The 20,361-nt window shown below is 38.1% G+C and overlaps 1 protein-coding gene across 1 annotated transcript in view; it reads right to left on the bottom strand.

The window, feature by feature from the left end:
* Positions 1-20,361, bottom strand: part of Spata17 (spermatogenesis associated 17) — a 175,061-nt gene that overhangs the window by 113,871 nt on the left and 40,829 nt on the right. Inside the window, 1 exon segment of the mRNA XM_027418736.2 lies at positions 16,835-16,938. Within this exon segment, the coding sequence (XP_027274537.1) occupies positions 16,835-16,938 (104 nt within the window).

Raw genomic sequence — 20,361 nt, 5'->3', positions numbered from 1 at the left:
GAGCTGCCCAGGGATCTGTGTAGTATTCCGTAAGTGCTAACCTCATCATGAAAAAGCTGACTGTGCATTTTCATACACAGTGCCTGTTGGCATCTTTGAAAGCATGCCCGTGAATCTAGGAAGTCTTTGATATAATATTGACATTGGTAGGATGTTCATGTGGATAATAAAGCCACCAGTCACTCCCAAAAGTCTGAAAGACATATGAAGGGATTTGTGGAAACATTGTCACCTCAGAGATGACCTTCCATATCTACGGCAATACAAAACAACCTTCATGCTTCAGCAAGAAAAAAGATATTTTTGTAAAGATCTTTCAAAATTTCTTAGCAGTTAGTCTAGAACATTTTTATTGTTAATTAAAGGTTTTAAGCACATAATATTGTATGTATAGGGGGAGGTAAGATATTGATTTATAAGTATTTCAGTATTTATGCTTACCATGATATGAGTATATAATATACATTTAACTATAAATTCCTACCTTACATATTACAGAGTAATTTTCTTGTATGTCTATATAATTCAAAGTGTTTCAAATTTTATAGTATATAAATATACAGATGTTTTATTTAGGGTTTCTATTGCTGCAATGAAACACCGTGACCAAAAAGCAAATTGGGGAGGAAAGGGTTTATTTGGCTTACACTTCCTGATCATAGTCTATCATTGGAGGAAGTCAGGCCAGGAACTCAAGCAAGGCAGGAACCTGGAGGCAGGAGTTGATACAGAGACCAATGAGGGTTGCTGTTTTACTGGCTTGTTTCCCCTGGTTTGCTTATAGAACTCAGGACCACCAGGCCAGGGATGGCACTTCCCACCATGGGCTGGGCCCTCCACCATTGATCACTAATTGAGAAAATGCCTTACAGCTGGATCTCATGGAGGCATTTCCTCAGCTGAGGCTCCTTCCTCTCTGATGACTGGAGCTTGTGTCAAGTTGACACATGAAACCAGCCAGTACAACAGACTTTCCATGTCTTCTAAAATCATTCATTACCTTATTAAGCAAAGCTCCTCAGACTTGACAGTGCACTGGAAATCTCATTTCTCATTGAAAAGTGGAGCTGCCTCTACCTGAATTTTGATGAGTTAAAGATAATGTCTGTTGATGTAGGTATATTCTGTGCCCCACAAGACAGCCTAGTATTGTAGAGTTTTACTTACTGGAAATCTACTTTTTATTTTGACCTCAAGTCTTTCTTTAGTCTTCATTTTTCATTTGCTTTTAAATAATGACTTTTAATGTATATGAAGAGACATCTATTTTCCAATCTGGCCACTCTTCATGATCACCAAGCCCCTAAATCCCTACTAGTGGAACTGGAAAGGGGTTAAGAGAACTGGCTGCTCTTGCAAAAGAGCCAGGTTCAGTTCTCAGCACCCACATGGCAGCTGACAATCATCTGTAACTCAAACCTAGAGGACCTGGCATCTTTTGGCCTCCATGAGCACTTCATCCACAACATGGTGCACAGACATAAACACAGGCAAAACTCATACACATGGATGTTTAAAAACTGTACTGATAGTGTTGTGTTTTATTTTCTTAACTATCAGCTTCAAGATTTGCTGATGTATCTAACAAGAACAAAAACATGTCCACATAAAAACTTATACGTAAAGTTATCACACCATTGTTCATTAATAGCTGAAAAAGTAGGAACAACTGAAAAGTCTATTATCAGATCAATGAGTAAAATGTTACAGCTTATCCATGGAATGGAGTATTTGGCAATGCCAAGGGATACAGTGTTGCCATATACTATAACATGGATGAACTTTGAATACAGCACAGGAAAGGATATCATAAAGATGACTTTCTACAATGTTCAATTTATATACAAGGTCCAGACTAGCAAACCCAGAGATAGAAAGTAGATTCATGGTTGTGTAGAGCTGAAGGGTAAGGAATGGGATGAGACTGCTACAGAGTACAGTTTTTATTCAAGGTGATGATAATGTCTTAAATGACTATAGTGATGTTGCAGAGCTGTGACTATGTGAACATATTACAAAATAGTAACCTTAAAATTGCTTTATGAGAATGTTATATTATTAAAGCTAGTACAATAAAAACAAAATATGTCCTTACAAACTTTCCTGATGTATGAAAATATAAAGTCTAATATCATCTACAAAAATTCTTTCTCACCAAATCACACCATACAAAATTAATTCTGAGAAACTAATTCATTTTGATGACTGGCCAATTAACATTCAAAATAGAGATACTACTATAAGATATTAACAGTCAGTATTTCCATTCTTGTGTTCAACTTAGAAGAATACATTGTCTTAACCTTAGATTTCTGTCAAAAGACTTAAAAACTGCCAGTTTTCTGTACTCCAAGCTAATAATGTTTTATTTATAACAATTTTAAATTTCATCATATAATTTTATTATTCATAACCTGGGGCAGTTTTTACATCTCAGGCTAGAGGTTATAAAGGAGCATGTCTACCAAGTACAAACTCAGCCTTAAATTAATCAGTTCCATTTATCTTTGTAATGTTTCTACTCTTGGTTAAGAAAATGTATCCTTGAATATTTATTACATATTTTATTTTTAACTATAGAATATATCAACTATTATTTTACAAAAAAGAACAATGTTAAACCCAATATTATTTGGTGTCCTACACAATTCAAAATCAAGGCATATTCTGATGTAAAATAATTTACTACCATTTTCTCTAAATGATATAATATTGCCTAAAGGCAAAGGACTATATTAGATCCTTCATATACTCTTCAAAAAACCAGACATAAATTTTAATAATTACTGGTATAAGTAATTAGCATAAATCACAATTGCTTTAGAGATAATACTAAAATTTGAAATCTAATAATAATAATGCCATTAAAATATTGTCTTAAGTATAAAAAGTAACTTTTACACTAGGGAAAACACTTAAAATCAATAGCTCTACTGAATGCTATATCTAAGTTGTTGAGTGTGTGACTTGTCCAAGACTGCCTCCAGTAATGACACTGTGGAATTTAGTCGAACTCAGTCTTTGTGCCACTCCCTTCCTTTGGTTATAGGGTGGACCATATTTTCTGTTTCAAAGGATACAATGGAAGCGATGGTGTGGCACTCTGGGTATGAGGTTATAGATATGGCTTCCATCTTGGCTGCTATCTTGATCCTTGCTTTCTTGCTCAGAGGCAGAAAATTTCCACATTATAAACTGCTTTGCAGAGCTCTATGTAACAAGAAACTAAGGGGCATCAGTGGCTAACAGCCAAAGGCCTTAGGGACCACCTGTAGATGAGGGTGAAATGGAGCTGGCCTTTAACTGCAGCTTTCACACAGACAGCAGCTCCTGCTGTCAGCCTGACTGCAGCTTCCCGAGAGAACTTTCACTGAAACAACCCCAAAACTCTAAAATGGAAACAACTCTAAAGTAGAAGATCTAATCAAACAATCAAAGAATATGAACAAAATTAAAACATAGAAAAGGAACACGCAGGAAATGGGTGGCATGGCCAAAAGATCAAATGTTCTAATTATAGGCACAGATGAGGGAGAAGAATCTAAGAGAAGAAAATTTCCCCCAAACTAAGAAAAGACATAACTACATACATACCAGCAGCACACAGCACCCCCAACTAGAAAGGCCAGAAAATAATACCATACAGCATATCATAGTTAAAACACTAAGTATACAGAACAAAAGCATGCTGAAGGCTTCAAGAGAAAAACCAAGTCATACGTTAAGGAAACCCTCAGAATAACAGCCAGTGCCTTAGAAGAACCTCTGAAAGCCAGGAGAGCCTAGAGCAAATGTGCACCAGATCCAAAAGCCCACAACTGCCAACCTCGACTAGAGTACCCAACAAAACTGCCTGCCAGACTTGACTAGAGTACCCGACAAAACTGTCTGCCAGACTTGACTATAGTACCCGACAAAACTGCCTGCCAGACTTGACTAGAGTACCCAACAAAACTGTCTGCCAGACTTGACTATAGTACCCGACAAAACTGTCTGCCAGACTTGACTATAGTACCCAACAAAACTGTATGCCAGACTTGACTACAGTACCCGACAAAACTGTCTGCCAGACTTGACTATAGTACCCGACAAAACTGTCTGCCAGACTTGACTATAGTATCTGACAAAACTGTCTGCCAGACTGGAAGGAGAAAGAAAAACTCTAGATGATCTCTAGATGATACACAAACATCCTAAAATAATTCATATCCAATAAACTAAAATATACTGAATGGAATACTAGATGCAATACTCCAAGCTGAAGAAAAGAAGCACAGACACGAGATTCTAGAAAGAAAGCAAACCAAGCTAAAATTGAATGAAATACAAAACACAACTAAGAACACAAATCAGGAAACACACACACACACACAAACACACACACACAAACACACACACACACACACACACACACACACACACACACACACAAGAGTTGAATCTACAATACATTTCAATAATAATTTTAAATGCTTGTGTCCTCAATTTTCCAATAAAAAGACATGAGCTACCTGAATAGATTTAAAAAAAATCCATCTGTCTGTGTTTTACAAGAAAGTTTAAAAACCTGTACTCCATCAACATAGATGCAGAAATCCTCAATAAAACACTAGCAAACTAAATACAGGGACATATCAATAAGTTCATTCACCACAATCAAGTTGACTTATTCCCAAAATGCAGCGATGGTTCAACAGTCAGCAAATAAAATAAAAATATAACAAATCATATAAATGCATTTAAAGACAAAAAATTATCTCAATAGATGCATAGAATATACTTGGAGAAATCCAACATACTTATGTAATAGAAGTCCTAGAGAGAGTAGGACTGAAGGTAACATACCCCAATATAAGAAAGGCTGTATATGACAAACACATAACCAGAATTACACTAAATGGAGAATCTTTCAAAGTAATCACACTAAAATCAGGAAGAAGACAGGGATATCCATTGTCCTATTCCTTTGCACTACAGTGCTGGTAACATTAGCTGAAGCAATATGGCAAGAGAGGGAAAATTAAAGAATACAAATAGAAAAAGAAGAAGACAAATTGTCCTTATTTGCAGATCATATGATATTATACATAGGAAATCCCAAAATATTTCCACCAGAAGACTTCTAGAAACAACAATTTCATCCAAGTAGTGGGATACAAAATCAACTTACAAAGATCAGTAGCCTATCTATATACCAACAATAAACAAACTGAGAAACAGACATGGGACTCCCATTTACAACTGTATGAAAGACAACAAAATATTGTGAAATAAACATAAGATGACCTAGGACTACTATAATGAGAACTTTAAAACTCTCAAAACAAAAATTATTAAGACACTAGAAAATGGAAAGTCACCTCCTAAGTTCATGGATTTGAAGAATTAATGTTGTGAAAATAATCGTTATACCAAAAGCAATTTAGATATTAAATGCTATCCCAATCAAAATACCAAAAAACATTCATCACAGAAACAGAAAAAATCCTACAATTCATATGGAACTATAGCTTATGCAATCCTGAGCTAAATAAATAAATAATAGGGGGGATTGCCATTGAAGATTTCAAGATATAGTATAGAACTATAGTAATAAAAATATGGCACAAAAACAGACATGTAGACCAATGAGATAAAATGGAGAGCCAAACATGAGCACTTGTACCCACAGCCACCTGACACTGGACAGAGAGGCAAAAAAAAAAAAAAAAATACACTGGAGAAAAGGCAGCAGCTTTAACCAATGGTGCTAGGGAAATGAATCCATGTGAAGCAGAATAAACTAGACCCCTATGTGTCACCCTGTGCAAAGTTACATCCAAATGGACCAAAATCCTCAACGTGAAAGCTGTTAGAAGACAACATGGGCAGTGGGAAGGACTTTCTGAATAGGACTCCCTTTTCCAGGAATTAAGGCCAGCCATTAACAACTGGGACCCATAGACTGAAAAGCTTCTGGAGAGGGAAGGAAACCACCAAGTGAAGACAAAGAATGGAACAGAAACTTTGTCAGCTATATATCTGACAGGGGATCAATATGACAAATATACAAAGAACTCGAGTAACAGTCAAGGAAAAACATGACAAAATTAATCAGAGCATACTCAATAGAGGAAATAAAAATGGCTAAGAAATGTCTCAAAAAAGTGTTTAGCAATGTTAGCAATTAGGGAAATGTAAATTAAAACAACTTTTGAGATTTCATCTCACTCCAGTGAGAATTGCTAAGATCAGCAAAAGAATGGACAACAATGCTGCCAAGGTTATAGGGAGAGTAGAGCCCACACTTACTGGCAGTAGGATTGCAAACTTGCAGCCACTATGGAAATCAGTGCAGAGAACTCTCAAAAAACTAAAAATCAATCTTCCATATATACTATACTGCTCTATTATGTCTTCGACATTCTCTTACATGGATATTTGCTTAGCAATGTTCACTATTGCCCTATTTGCAATAGCCAGGAAATGAAAACAACCTAAATGTCCCTCAGCTGATGAATGGAGAGTGGAAATGTGACACACATACACAATGGGACACTATTCAGTAGGAAAAAGAGAAAGAAATCATGAAATTTGCAGATAAATGGACAAAGGACAGATTATATTAAGTGGGGTAACGCAAACCCAGAAAGACAACTGCCTCATGTTTTCTCATGTGTGGTTCTAAGCTCCATGTTTTAGAATGTGAGTATATGACATGGGGTCACTTTAGGAATGTGGACCATGTGGAGAAGAGTGCTTAAGAGGGGAATGGCAGGGTACAGGTGGTGTGAAAGAGGAAACGGAAAAAGAGGGAGGGGAAGTAAAAAAGAAATGGAGAAAGAGAAATAACAAGGTAATTTGATAATGCCTCAAGAAATCACTTTATTTTGTATTTACAAAATTATACACAATGAATGTGACAAAGTTCTGCCACTTGGACTGACAATGCTAATGCTCCACTTAAGAACCACAGACTAATAAAAAGCAAAGTACTAAGCATGAGAAACCTCTTTTGAATAGTTGATGAGGCTATTGCTGCTGCCCTCGGTTGCCTTCTGAAGGCTGAAGACACCTTCTATTGCTGCAGACCTGGAGTCTCCAAACTGAATCTAACCTGAAGGCCTCTTTACTGTCTAGAAAATGGTACCAGAAATACAGTGCAAGCGCCAAGGGAGGGAAAGAAGAAATAGTCCCATCCAGCTGTGACCCCCATGAACACAATAATGAACAGCATGGCAAGGTATCTGCAGAGGTGAAGTAAGTGACCCTCACATGCTGGTGGTTACCAACTTCTGTCTGATGGACTTAAGGCTCATCAAACAGGAGGGAAAGCTTGCCTGGTACAGAAAACTTGGCCAGCTTCCTGGAGCTAGTACCTTCATGATCATAGTAGAGAACTGGCTACCATCAGTTTAGAAGACCAGCACAATCTTACCTACATCCTAAATCTGGTCCTTATACCCACAGGCAAATATGTCTATCATCCCTCATCCAAGAAAGCCCCTTTTTACAGCAAACGGAGACTGTCACAGAAAACCACAATTGGACACAATGTAGAGATTAGTGAATCACGGGAAGCCCAGTCCCAATGGATTCATCTGTATCAAGGCTCCTGACTCTATGGTTCAGGAAACATTGAAGAAAAGTGGGTAGAAAAATGGTAAGATCCAGAATACCAGGAACTCTGCTGTGAAATAGTACTTCCTAGAAATGGCTGTAATGGCAGTATTAATGGACATGCTAATATGGACAAGGGTAAATTTCAGGGGTCCCACCTCTATGAAATAACCATAGGAAATAATGACTGGTAGGAGAAGAATTAACCTCTCAAAGATGACCCCCCTTCATGATTGTCCAGTATAGAATGGTCCATATTGCAACCATATACACATCACCACCAAAAAAAAAAGACTGAGCAAATGTACACATACATACATACACGTGTGCATGCATGTGCACACACATGCACACTCACACCAATAGTCAGAGAAAAATGCTATAGACTTGGCTGCACTGGAGGGCTTTGAGGGAGGGTAGCTGGGAGGGCCTGAATGAGGAAAGGGGGTTGAAAGTGAAAACAAATACATTGAAAAATTTGCGAAGTTTATGCCTGTCTAAATATTGGAAGTTCAATTCCACATAAAGAAAAATCAGTAGGGGAACTTGAAAGATGACTAAGCGGTTAAAAGCTCTGATTTCTCTACCAGAGGACCTGAGTTCAATTTCCAAAACCCACATGGTGGCTCACAGCTGTTTGTGTCTCCAGTGAGGACCCAACACCCTCACCCAGACATATAAGCTGGCAAAATACCAGTGTACATAAAATTTTTTAAAAATTAAAAAAGAAAAAATCAGTAGACAGTTTCCATTCTAAGACGGATAGCCCATGCAGATAAATATGCAGAGACAGAGAGATGGTCAATAGGGATCAATGAAGAACAAGTGAAACAAAACAGAGAACAGGGAAATCATTTATTCAAAGTGTTCAGAAAAATAACTGTTAAATTAGAAACATGTATGTTAAAAGTAGCTTTCCTGAGTTCAAATTAAGTTGTAACTTCACTTCAAAAACTTAATGATATCATCTTGTATCTTGTCTAGTGATTTATAAAGATAATGTTTCAGGGAGAAAGGAATAATCCCAGTAATGAGATAGAGTGTAAGAAGGGATCAAACAAAAACCTGGCATTTTCATAGGAAGTAGGAAAAACAATGCCTAATTTATAGAGTTATAAGAGACAGGACTGAAATATTGAACTATATGGGCATGGAAATCAAAACATTCTCCAGTCCCCTCCAATAATGTTTGTGTTATTTGAAAGAGGAGTATTGATTAACTTTGGAGTTTGTTAAGGATGAAATTTCAAAGTTAATCACATAAGGAATGAAAGTAGAAGTCTTATTTCCTAAGTCTATGGAGTGGAAAGACATGGGGTAAAAAAGAAATCAATACAAAAGATGAGAGAGGAGGAGAAACCACAGAAAGGAAGGAATATAAGAGAGCAGCAGATAAGAATGGCTGAGAAAGAAGCATGAAGGAAGTCGCCCAAACACACACTGAGTGAGGATGGGCATCAGTCATGTGCAGTTCACCATCACTTAACAGCACGTTGTGAAAACCTACTGTCAAGGACTGCATCAGCAAGTGATAGGCACCAGTTTCTAGTTTTGGTAATATATTATCAATGAATGCAATCTTGTTGATGATGGAGTACAGACAACTGAAGTTTATTATAAAAATCTTACTAGGGGTGAGGTGGTGCACGGGTGTGGCTCTAGCACTTGGGAGACTGAGCTGGGAGCTGCTAAGAGTTCGAGGCCAACCTCAGCTGCATGGCAAGACCTGTCTCAAAACCAAATGCATAATGAAAAAAGACATTTGCAAAGACACAAAATTAAAATAGAAATATCCTAATTAGTGTTGGGTATGGTAGCACACATTATCAATCCCAGAACTCAGGAGGCAGAAAAAGGTGAATCTCAGTGAGTTTTAGGGCAGTATGGTCTACACAGTGAGTTGCAGGACCTTGTCTCAAACAAACAAAAACTCCTAATGATATTTGTAAAGAGATATATTTAAAATACAGCAATGCAGAAATGTATAGAACAAAAGGCTATAAAATAATACAAGCTACAAATAGTTTTAAAGGGAATGTTGTATGGTTAATGCAAAATCATATAGAACAGAGAACATCATTACAAAAAATAAATGCAGATGACTTGATTATTCATCAAAATTAAATAAAACCTTTAATATTTTAGGAACTGACCAAAGAACAAAACAACCTCAGAGTAGACGTCTGTAGAACTAACAGTCTGCCATGCCAACCATTGTGGGAATTGATTTCTGCATGTCTCAATTAGTATACTGGCAACATACTCGCTTATATTGTAAATGTGACTTAAATTTGCTATTTTAAATAAAAGGGAAATCAACAATCACAATAAATTCAGAAAAGGTAGTTGAAAAATATCCAAAGTATGTGCAGATCATCTGAAATGTTCATTAAATTCATGAAGTTTTTGCATTTGAGAACTAACACTTTTCAACAATTATTGTTTGTTTTTGCAAAAGGCCATGTTTCCCTTCTCAAATGAAGACCAACATGATATGCCCACCCCATCTTAGTCAGCACTGGGCAAAGACTCTACCTAATGCTGTGGGACACAGAAAAAATAAGTTTGGAAGAAGATAAACAACCTCACACGCGCGCACACACAACATAAGATAAGTATGTGGAGTTCCTTCTCTCCTTCTACCTTCATGTAGCTTCCAGAGATTGAACTTGGGCTATCAGGATTAGCAGCAAGCACTTTTACCCACTGAGCCATCTCACCAGCTCCACAGATAACATTTCCATACACCAATTATAGTTAAATATGGAAACTCGGGACATTCTCTTTTGGGGCTGGCAAGACTGCTCAGCATACAAAGGTGACTGCTGCAAAAGTTCATTGACCAAGATCAATGCCCAGATTCGGTAAGAGTGGAAAGAGAACCAAGTACACAAAGATGTCCTCTGACTGCCCCAACAGCACCACCATGGCATGTGTGCACTCCCCGACACTGACCCCTAATGGGGGTGTCCTTCTGTATATGATTCTCTCATTGGTTGATAAATAAAACACTGTTTGGCCAATGAGGCATGAAGATAGGTGGGACTAGGAGATGAGGAGAATTCTGGGAAAGGTGGGCCAAGTGAGTCTGCTAGACAGAGTCAAGATGCTGCCAAAAGAGCAACAATGTGCCGGGACATTACCCGGTAAGCCGTAGCCTCATGGCAATACATACATTGATAGAAATGGGTTAATAATTAAGACAGAGCTAGCCAATAAGAAGCCCTAGTCACTGGTCAACAATTTTATAATTAATATGCCGTCCATGTGTTTCTTTGGGGCTCAATGGCTATGGGACCAGATGGGCCAGAACCTCTCATTACAGATCCCCACCCCACCTATGTCTTTCTCTCTCTCAATAAATAAAATGTTATAATAACTTGAAGAAGGTCTCATTTACAGAGAAGCAAAAGGACACCTGGATACAACATTAAAGCAAATGCAAACATTTCTTTTTTATATGAATCATATTTATTATGAGTGTGTTGCCTTTTTAGCAGATAATGTTTTAGCAGTTTACTTAAATATTAAGATTTTAAATGAAGGCTAAATGAGAGGTTCATTTAACCACAAATACAGTACAGATTATGTATACAATACAAACATATATACATATATAATCTGATGTATTATTAATATTTCAATCAGTCAAATTCCTTATAGAAGTTTTTGAAGAATCTGATAACTATATACCCTAATGTTTCTACCCAAGAAAGAAGGGCTGTGGAAAACCAAGACACACTGAAGAATGCTTTCTATAGCTCTGTCTTCATAACAGCAGAAAAAAAATTGTATCTGTCACAGAGGGTCTGTTGAAAAGATTATGAATTATAATACCAAACAGCCATTAATAGAAGATCATTCCTTAAGTTTGGAATAATACTCAAAGTACAAAAATAAGTCAAGGATTAATCTTGACGATGTAAATTTTTTTCAAAAACCGATGGACATACACATACATGCTTATGTAACTTGATTCCTCTAGAGTGAAACACATTAAACTAGATTGTGCCTACTTAATAAGAGATACCTAGAGGTTTTAGGGATGGAGGGAGGAACGATTTGTGCATTTCATGTGCGGTATTAGGCATGCTCATGTTGCTTTTACATCTGAGAACAGCGTCATTATTCATCACTTGAGTATAATATCCTTTGATTTAGGAAAACATGGAAGGGTTTTTTAGCTAAGGAAAATCAGGACAATAATGCATGGAGATGCTATTACAAAAAAAAAATGACATATTTTAGTGAATAGCCCAAGTGGAACTTGAAAGTTAGCTAAGCTGGAACACTGGAGCTGCAAGAGGAACCTGGAAATAAGAGGAAAGATGGGACAAACAACAAAGCCTGAAGAATAAGAAAAGGCTGTATGGGGCTGGGGGAATCAAGAAAGAGAAATCTGGAAAAGCAGTAACCTGAGTAGTCTTACAGAACAAAGAGCTATGGGGAAATGTGTCAATCACTGTATTATGTTAATAGTGTAGACATTAATCTGTCATCATCATTTTGCCCCCACCAATCCATTACTGTAATAGAGACCCCAAGGATTAGAATTTCCTCAGGGAGTTTCAGGTGAGGATAAGGATGGGCCACCCTCAGATGCCTGGGCTCCTGAGCAATCCCCATCCCGGGCATAGTTCACTTCCAGTTAGGGCAACCTGGCTCATAACTAAAGCCACATGTGCATATGCCTGGTCTTTGCTTTAGTCTTTCTTAGTAGACATAAATTTTAACACTGAACTAGGTGTGGCAAAGAGAGAATGAGAATTTCTCCATCACCAGTACTTAACCAAAACTACAAATAAACGAATCCAAACTTCGCAGTGGTTTTCTATCTCCAGTTTCCTATAAAATTAAGCCATTCATCTTTTCTGCTGAGATGGAAGGAGGAGGAAGAGCAAGCAGGGAACAAAGCAGAGGGCAGCAGAAAAATGCGCTTGGTGCAGAGAGGACTCAGACACTCAAGGGACACCATAGACGGAGGAAGTTAGCAAAGCTACTGCAGAGCCGGAAGGCACAGGGAGTCTGTGAGAAGACAGTCAGCTCACAAAGTCACATTTGGAGGACACTGTGTTATAAAAGTTTGTGATAATTCTAAAAACTCAGTATATTTCTTGGGCATAGAAAACACAAACACTTTCTGCTTTTGTTTCTATATGTTTTCGTGATATGTTCCTATAAGGCATGTGTAGTTAAGGCTAACAAGAGTTTCTCATTTAAATCATTGTATCCCAGCATCTAAGCGAGCACTAGGCCTGTATAAAAGTCAACAAGTGTTTATTGAATGGAATTGGTAACAAAGATTCAAAAACAAAACAAAAATGATATTCTTAAAACTGCCTCTAGCTGACAAACTTAAAAATATACCATGGTTTCACTATGTATCATGTTAGGAACTTAGGCAGCTTATATTACCTCCAGACTATGCTAGTCTACAAGGTTACAAAGACACTGAAGGCAGCAATGTTGACCCCTGTCCTCATGTGGCTTTCACAACACAAAACCAAAGGGGAGATGGCATCAGCAGCTTTTCAGGGAAGTTCAACTGCACTATTCTGTGTTTAAAACATGACAAACTGGGGGTGGGAAGATGGCTCACTGGTAAAGAGTGCCTGCGACTCTTGCCCAGAGCCCATAGTAGGCAGCTCGTACTGTCTGTTACTCTAGCTCAAGGGATCTGACACTTCTGGACTTTGCAGGCACTCATGTGTATATGAGTTTGTGTGTGTGTATATGTGTGTGTCTGTGTGTGTGCGCACGCGCGCGCGCGCACACACACACACACACACACACACACAGAGAGAGAGAGAGAGAGAGAGAGAGAGAGAGAGAGAGAGATACAAAATGAAATAAATGTTTTAAAAAACAGCAACCTGGCTCTCTTCCTCTTGCTCTTGCTCCTGCTCTCTGATCTGGAGCCTCCATGTGATTCCCAGGAAGAGGACACCAGTGGAAGGCGTCCTGGATAAGATAAGTCTTATAAAATATATAGATTTATGATAACTAAGACTACGCTAGCATATAAGAAATCCTAGTCAACTGACCAACAGCATTGTAAACTAACATAAGACTAACTAACATAAGACTCTGTGTTATTCTGGGCTCCCATGTGGCCTCGGGGCTCGGGTGGATGGAATAAAGATTTATCGTTACAGAATGGTGTCAGGATGTGGGTTTACAAACTTCCACTTAAAAACTTCACAAAAGCTTTAAAACGGATTTTAGAAGCAAAAGAACAGAGACAAGCATGACTTCTTGGTCGCAGCATTTTCTCGGGTGGTCTCTGTTTGCCACAAAGAAGCAGAGGCTTGAAGCTCCTTTAAAATTGTTTGATTGCTGAGGAAAGAGCTACAATACATTTGATTATCAATGCTGCTGAAAAAAATCCAACTTATACATTTTAAAAATGCTTTGACTTCAAAATTTAAGTCTAAGGACAGGCTACTTGGGAAAAGATTTCTTGCTTGTGTTTTCACAGAAAATGAAAAGCTGTGGGTTCTTCCAGACTAATATGGTTTGATCAAGCAAGACCCATGAAGCAGTGGCCCAACTGATCCTACATCCAAAACAGCTGAGATGATGCAGCCATAGATGACTACAGCCAGATTTCCATGTTTTATCATGATCCCCATGATATGGACATTGCCCCCAAATAGCAGGAAGAAATTTGGAATGAACAACGCCCAAATTCCCAAATATTGTTTATAAATGTTTGTTTTCATTTAAATGGGGTTGTTATAAATGGTAATGATCACAGTCAATCTCTTTTTAAAGGAAAAAAAGGGGAGTAGGATATGGAGATGAATACTTTACATTGGTATGGATTTCCATTTATTGACACAAATTAAGGTCAATTTTGTGATATGCATAATCAAATACAGATTATATAGTCACCTATAATAGTTACAAACTACAGTTAGGTTAGTTACCTTTTCTAGATATACAGAGATGTATTTGAGATGGATAGATATTCTTTAAACCTTTCAAAGACTACAGTATATATGGCATTTAAATGGTTTAGGGTTTTTCTTGACAGTGAGACACAACTGCTCCAGGCACACCAATTATGTCAGAAAGAAAGATGGGCATTGAAGAAACTCGTTACAGTGGTTGCCTTCAACATCGAAAGATTAGCCATTTGGGCAAGAAACTGCTCTTGCCTGGACTGTTTGTTGCTGTATAAACTGAACAAGCAGGACCCACAAGAAAGTGATTGCTGAACTTACGAAACAAGACAGTACTGAAGGGTTCCTGTTGAAATGGAGAAGTGTGCCAGACACACTGTGGCCTATGGGCTGAAGATGGATGCCCCAACGTTACAGAGGAACTTTGGGTGACTGTCCAGGTAGCAAGATGTCTCTGTCAATTCTAGAGTTTATATATTATCCTTCTGTGGTCTTTGATAAGAGTTGAAGACAGTTAGTTATGGTTATAGTTTTCTTTAGTTATTATAAAATATAAGTTACCCTTCTTTTTATTTAGACAGAAAAAGAGGAGATGATGGGGGAAGTTCTTCTGTGGATGTGTTTATCTTATTGGTTGACAAATAAAAGCACTGTTTGGCCAATAGGGGAGCAAGTTAGGCGGGACTAAGAGTCCAGGATGATTCTGGGAAATGTAGTAAAAAGAAGTCTTGTGATCCAGGCAGTAAGTGACATAACAGGCAGACTCACCGTTGGCGAGATTGGACGACAAAGAAGTCTAGAGGTCTGCTTGCCTCCATCTTCTTCCCCAGTGTAGGCTTTCAGATACTCAGCATAGTGCCTGGCTTTTATTGGTTTCTGGACATCTGAACCCTAGCCTTGAAGCCTATATAGCAAGTTTATTGACTGAACTGTCTCCCTAGGCCACAGTTATTTAATTTTTAACAATCTTAAAATCAAGGTGCACAAATTTATAAGAAGGAACTTAAGGGAATGTCATATCAACATGAGAACTCAAATCCATTACTTGGCTCAGTCCTTCCTCATCCCTTGATTATTTAGCCTGAATTGTTCTGCATGCTATACTGTACTCACATGCACGTTTGCTTACACACACCATATATCATTGGCTGGGTTCCCCGTATGAGGAAGAATGTAATTTTCTTCTTTCTGAGATTATGTGGCCTCATTTAATATTATACATTTGAAGTCCATCAATTCTCCTGCAGATTTTGTAATGCAAAGCTCTTTAAAACTTACCAAAAACAATGAAACATTTAGATATCCAACAGGAATTACATTCCAGAAAGCTAACAAGAAAAAATGATACTGTCACCCACAGGCCAGGAGAGCAGAGACACGAATGTTGCCAGCAGCCTGAAGAGATCTGGGAATCTTTTAGGGACCTCCCCCTAGGCAAAACTGGATCTTTGGCAATACTACAGAAAATAATTTTAGGAGTGCAGCACTGAAGTCTGCTTTAAATATCTTAACCGATTTAAAATCACAGATTTGTACCAAGAGAGGCCCTCAGGAAGGAAGATACACCTTAAAGCTAGAACCTTAAACCAGCTGCTTGTTATCTTTGGTCCAAAAATACTTAGGAGTAAAATGAAATAATGACTGTAGAAGAAACAAAATTTGCAAGTAAAAACTCTGTAGGTGCCAATAACCATTAACGGTCATTTCTTCCCCATTCATAGGTGCTGTAGGCATATGTTCACCCTGTCACTACAGTGAGGTGTATCACAGAAGGAGACGGCTTTCAAAGCACAGCAACATGAAAGCACACAGAACTCTGGGCATGTTGACGGAACAGCGCATGACTCCCGCACTTTGTGTCTATCTACAGGTGTTCTGGTGCCTTAAAGCCAGCTTCTATCTAAGTAGATGCTCAAAAGTGCTGTTAGGTGTCAGGCTGCTCCCCTTAATGTGGTCCATGATATTTTCCTCCTTCAGAAGCAAATTCTCATTATTGTCCTTGCTTATCCCAATACATGTGAGGGTTACTGAAGACTGCATCTGCAGAATCATTTCACAGATAAATCTAACCCATTATGTGATATTTTTATAGAAAGTAAACTCTTGTGTGACCACATACTACACACATAAATAATTTAATTTGCAGTCAGTAATGCATGATAACTTTAACATGTGGGCAATAAATGTTTAAGGTAAACAGAGTCATGTAGCTATATCTTGTCAACACAGTATCACTAGGTCTCATGGGCTTCTCTAAGAGTGATAATAATTACTATTAATAGTCCATGTAAACTTTCACTAGTACATGAGTAGTTATTTATATTACTCACCTAATTGCATCATTGGTCTCTGAAACAGCTTTCAAGTATTCCTTTAAATAATAATAATTAAAGCAGTATTTCCGGATCCTATAGCCACGCCATCGTCTCTGAATCTATTAGTGAAAATAAAAAGATAAAATATTCCATTGAACATTTAAAAAATATATGTATGTCTTCAAATCAAGACTCTTATGTCTAATAACTTCTGTCAGATAAAGGTTTGGACAATGCCCCAAGTAGACATCTTATGCAACCAGTAAAACCTCTAGTGCCAGGAATGGGTTACATATTGTTGAGGCATTGGCCAATGAGGTCGCATGGCCCACCCCTCTCAAATATCACAGGCTATTTCCAGGGCTATTTGGTTATTCTCTAAAACCTGATGGTAAGGCCTTAGTGCTGAAGACAGTATTTATGTCATTGAACAGAGAGAAGTCAAGCTGGTATTCAACTAAAAGCTTCACCCAGTGACTAGCATTCATGATGCTGGAAGTTTCTCTGCACACTGCTCTAGGAAAAAAGTAACCATCACTAGCACCCAGCTACAAGCCTTGCAACTTACAACAGAGACATGCCTGTAAGATATACTGGTGAAATAGTGGCACAGATGCAATAGGATTAACCAACATTTCGATTGAATTTAAGACCCACTCCATGAGACGGAACCTGTATCAGACATTGATAAAGTAGCAAAGAACATGAGACTAGATAGGTCATGAGCATTAGGGGAAAACCTATTACTATTACCCTGCCAAAGGAACCCAACATAGAATAATTCCTAATGACACACTGTCACACCTATAGACCAGTGCCTCACTAGACACTCATGAAAGAGTCTTCTTGCAGTAGATGGAAATACAGAGACCCACAACTGGATAATGTGTAGAGAGTGACAGACTTTGGAGCATTCAGCCTTAAAAGGGATGTCATTTTCAAATCTGTCTCCTCCATGCTCAGAAATCTATGTAGAAGTGGAGGTAAAAAGATTTTAAGAGCCAGAGGAGGTGGATGAGTGCAAGGAAACAGCAGCTTCTAGACACAGTAGGACACAGTAGTCCACAAATGAACTCAGAGATACTGACAGCACACGCTGAACATGGTCAAAGCAGACAAAATCCCAGCACTGAGAATTGGAAGTGGACACAGAGCCCCATCTCTAACTATCTGCAATTGATAACTTCCCAGTGAGGGAAATTTAGTTTCTCCAATAGAGTGTCACTGGGTTTATCAAGCTTCCTGGAGGGCAGTTCCCACACCCAGGAGTAGTTGGCCAATACAAAATGGATTCCACGGGGTTTTGTGTTCTTCCTTCCATTTTGTTGTTGTTTTATTGATTTTCTTTTTTAAAAATTGAATGTTTTGATTTTCTTTCTTTTTTTGAGGTGAGGATGATTTAGGAGGAATTTAGGGAAGGGAAAGCATATGATCAAAATACATTTTAAAAATAATAATTGAAACTCTCAAATAATAAAAAACACAAGAGTGTCTTTGGGTTTTCTATGAATATAGCTAGCACATTGGTTGGGATTGTAGGGGTAGGCCACCATTCCCACCACTCTTATGTAGCTACTCAGGCTCCCAAGCCCCATCCCCAAGCTTCTATAGAGGCTCTGTACCCACTGACCCTCTTCCTGCCTGTGAAGTAGCTTTCTTAGTTCTTTGGTCACAGCTACAGAACACACAACTAATACAACTAACTGTACTGTAGCTTGGATAAGGCCTAATTGAAGTAAACTGATAAATGAGCCTGTCTTTTGATGGGGAATGTACTGTGTATGTTTATCTTATTGATTGTTAAATAAAATACTGTTTGGCCAATGAGACAGCAAGTTAGACGGAACTAGGAGTCAAAGAGGATTCTGGGAAATGTAGTAGAGACGTGGTGATCCAGGCAGAAAATAACATAGCAAGGAGACTCATATTTAAGTGAAGGAGAAACAGGAAGCGTCTCTTTTCCCCTCTGTTCCTGCTCCAGTGGCACAATGTGAGCCACCGACAAGGAGGGACGCCAATAAGGCGTCCGATAAGATAAGTCTTATAAAATATACAAGTTTATGATAGTTAAGACTGAGCTAACAGATGAGAATCCTAGTCATTGGCCAAGCAGCATTGTACCTAATACAAGTTTGTGTGTATTCATTTGGGCCCTAACTCAGGCGGACGGCTGGCATAAAGCTCACAAGTGGCAATGGGGCTCGGTGGCCTTTGGCGGAAAGATTTATCGTAACAGTCTTTAGATAAAATGCTATTTTTGTTCTTTTACTTTTTATTTTTGGTATTATAATTTTTTGTTGTTTTTGTTTTTTGAGACAGGGGTTTTTTGGGTATTGTAATTATGTTGTTTCCCTTTCTCTCCCCCACCCACCAATCCTGTCCTCTTTGAAATTCATTGTCTTTTCTCTAGTTGTTGTTATATATATTCACAAGGCCCTGAGTTCAAATTGCTAGTATCACCAAACTGGAAAACCTTGATAGCTGGTGTTGCATTTACTTACTTTGCACTCTGCATAACACTTCTCTAGCAGCCCCGCTGGCTGGCCTGAGACTCACTATAGAAGTCAGGCTGTCTTTGAGTTTACACTCTCCCCTTAGTTTCCCAAGTGCTGGGCTGAGAGGTACCAGAAACTATGCCTGCTACTGTACTGAGTCTTGATCATGACTTTTTAATGCTATTTTAATAATATTAATAGCAACTATTTGTTGACTTTTCAGGTGTCAGGTGGGATTCTAAGTGGGTTGTTTATGTTGTTTATTTTCAGAACACTTCTATGTGAAAAATACTATCTTTATCTCATTCGTAGAAAATGACACAAAAACAGGTTATGTATTTTTCTTATAATTTTTCAGCTATCAGTGATGGATCTAGTAACTATGCTGGAGCAGTGGCGAATCTATTCTTCTAGTCATTACAAACAACATTGGAAAATAAACTAATTACTATTCTCAACCCATGAAACTTCTTCTGACGCTATCTTCTTCAAATATCTTCTACAGAAATCCAAACAGTTTATTTTTACCAAAAGATGTAACTTCACTTTTCTGAGAAGTGCTGGGGATGTACAATGCCTCACTTCAGTCAGCTCCAGGCTGTCATCATGAGGCCTTTCATCCTTCAGTAATATTTTCACCAGCTATCAGGACTATTCAAACTAAAATGTAAAGTATGATATCAATTTTGTGGCCAAAAAGAATGTCTGAACTTATTTAAAAGAATGGAAGGAAGTTACAAAAGTATTGAAATAACCCCCTGTATCTTATCAGACCACCATGCATTAAAGCTAGAATTCAACAGCAATACGAATTGCAGAAAACCTACATTTGCGTGGAAAATGAATAACACCCAATTGCACCATTCCTGGGTTGAGGAAGAAATAAAAAAAGAAATTAAAGACTTCCTAGAATTTAATGAGAATGTAGACACAACATACCCGAACTTATGGGACACCCTGAAAGCAGTGCTAAGAGGGAAGTTCATAGCACTAAGTGCCCACATGAAGAAACTGGAGAAAAGTCACATTAGAGAATTGACAGAACAA

Source organism: Cricetulus griseus, chromosome 5, assembly GCF_003668045.3.
Source record: "Cricetulus griseus strain 17A/GY chromosome 5, alternate assembly CriGri-PICRH-1.0, whole genome shotgun sequence".
NCBI classification, from domain to species: Eukaryota; Metazoa; Chordata; class Mammalia; order Rodentia; family Cricetidae; genus Cricetulus; species Cricetulus griseus.
Note: the sequence above shows the minus strand (reverse complement) of the source record. Positions and strands in the feature narration are given on the sequence as shown.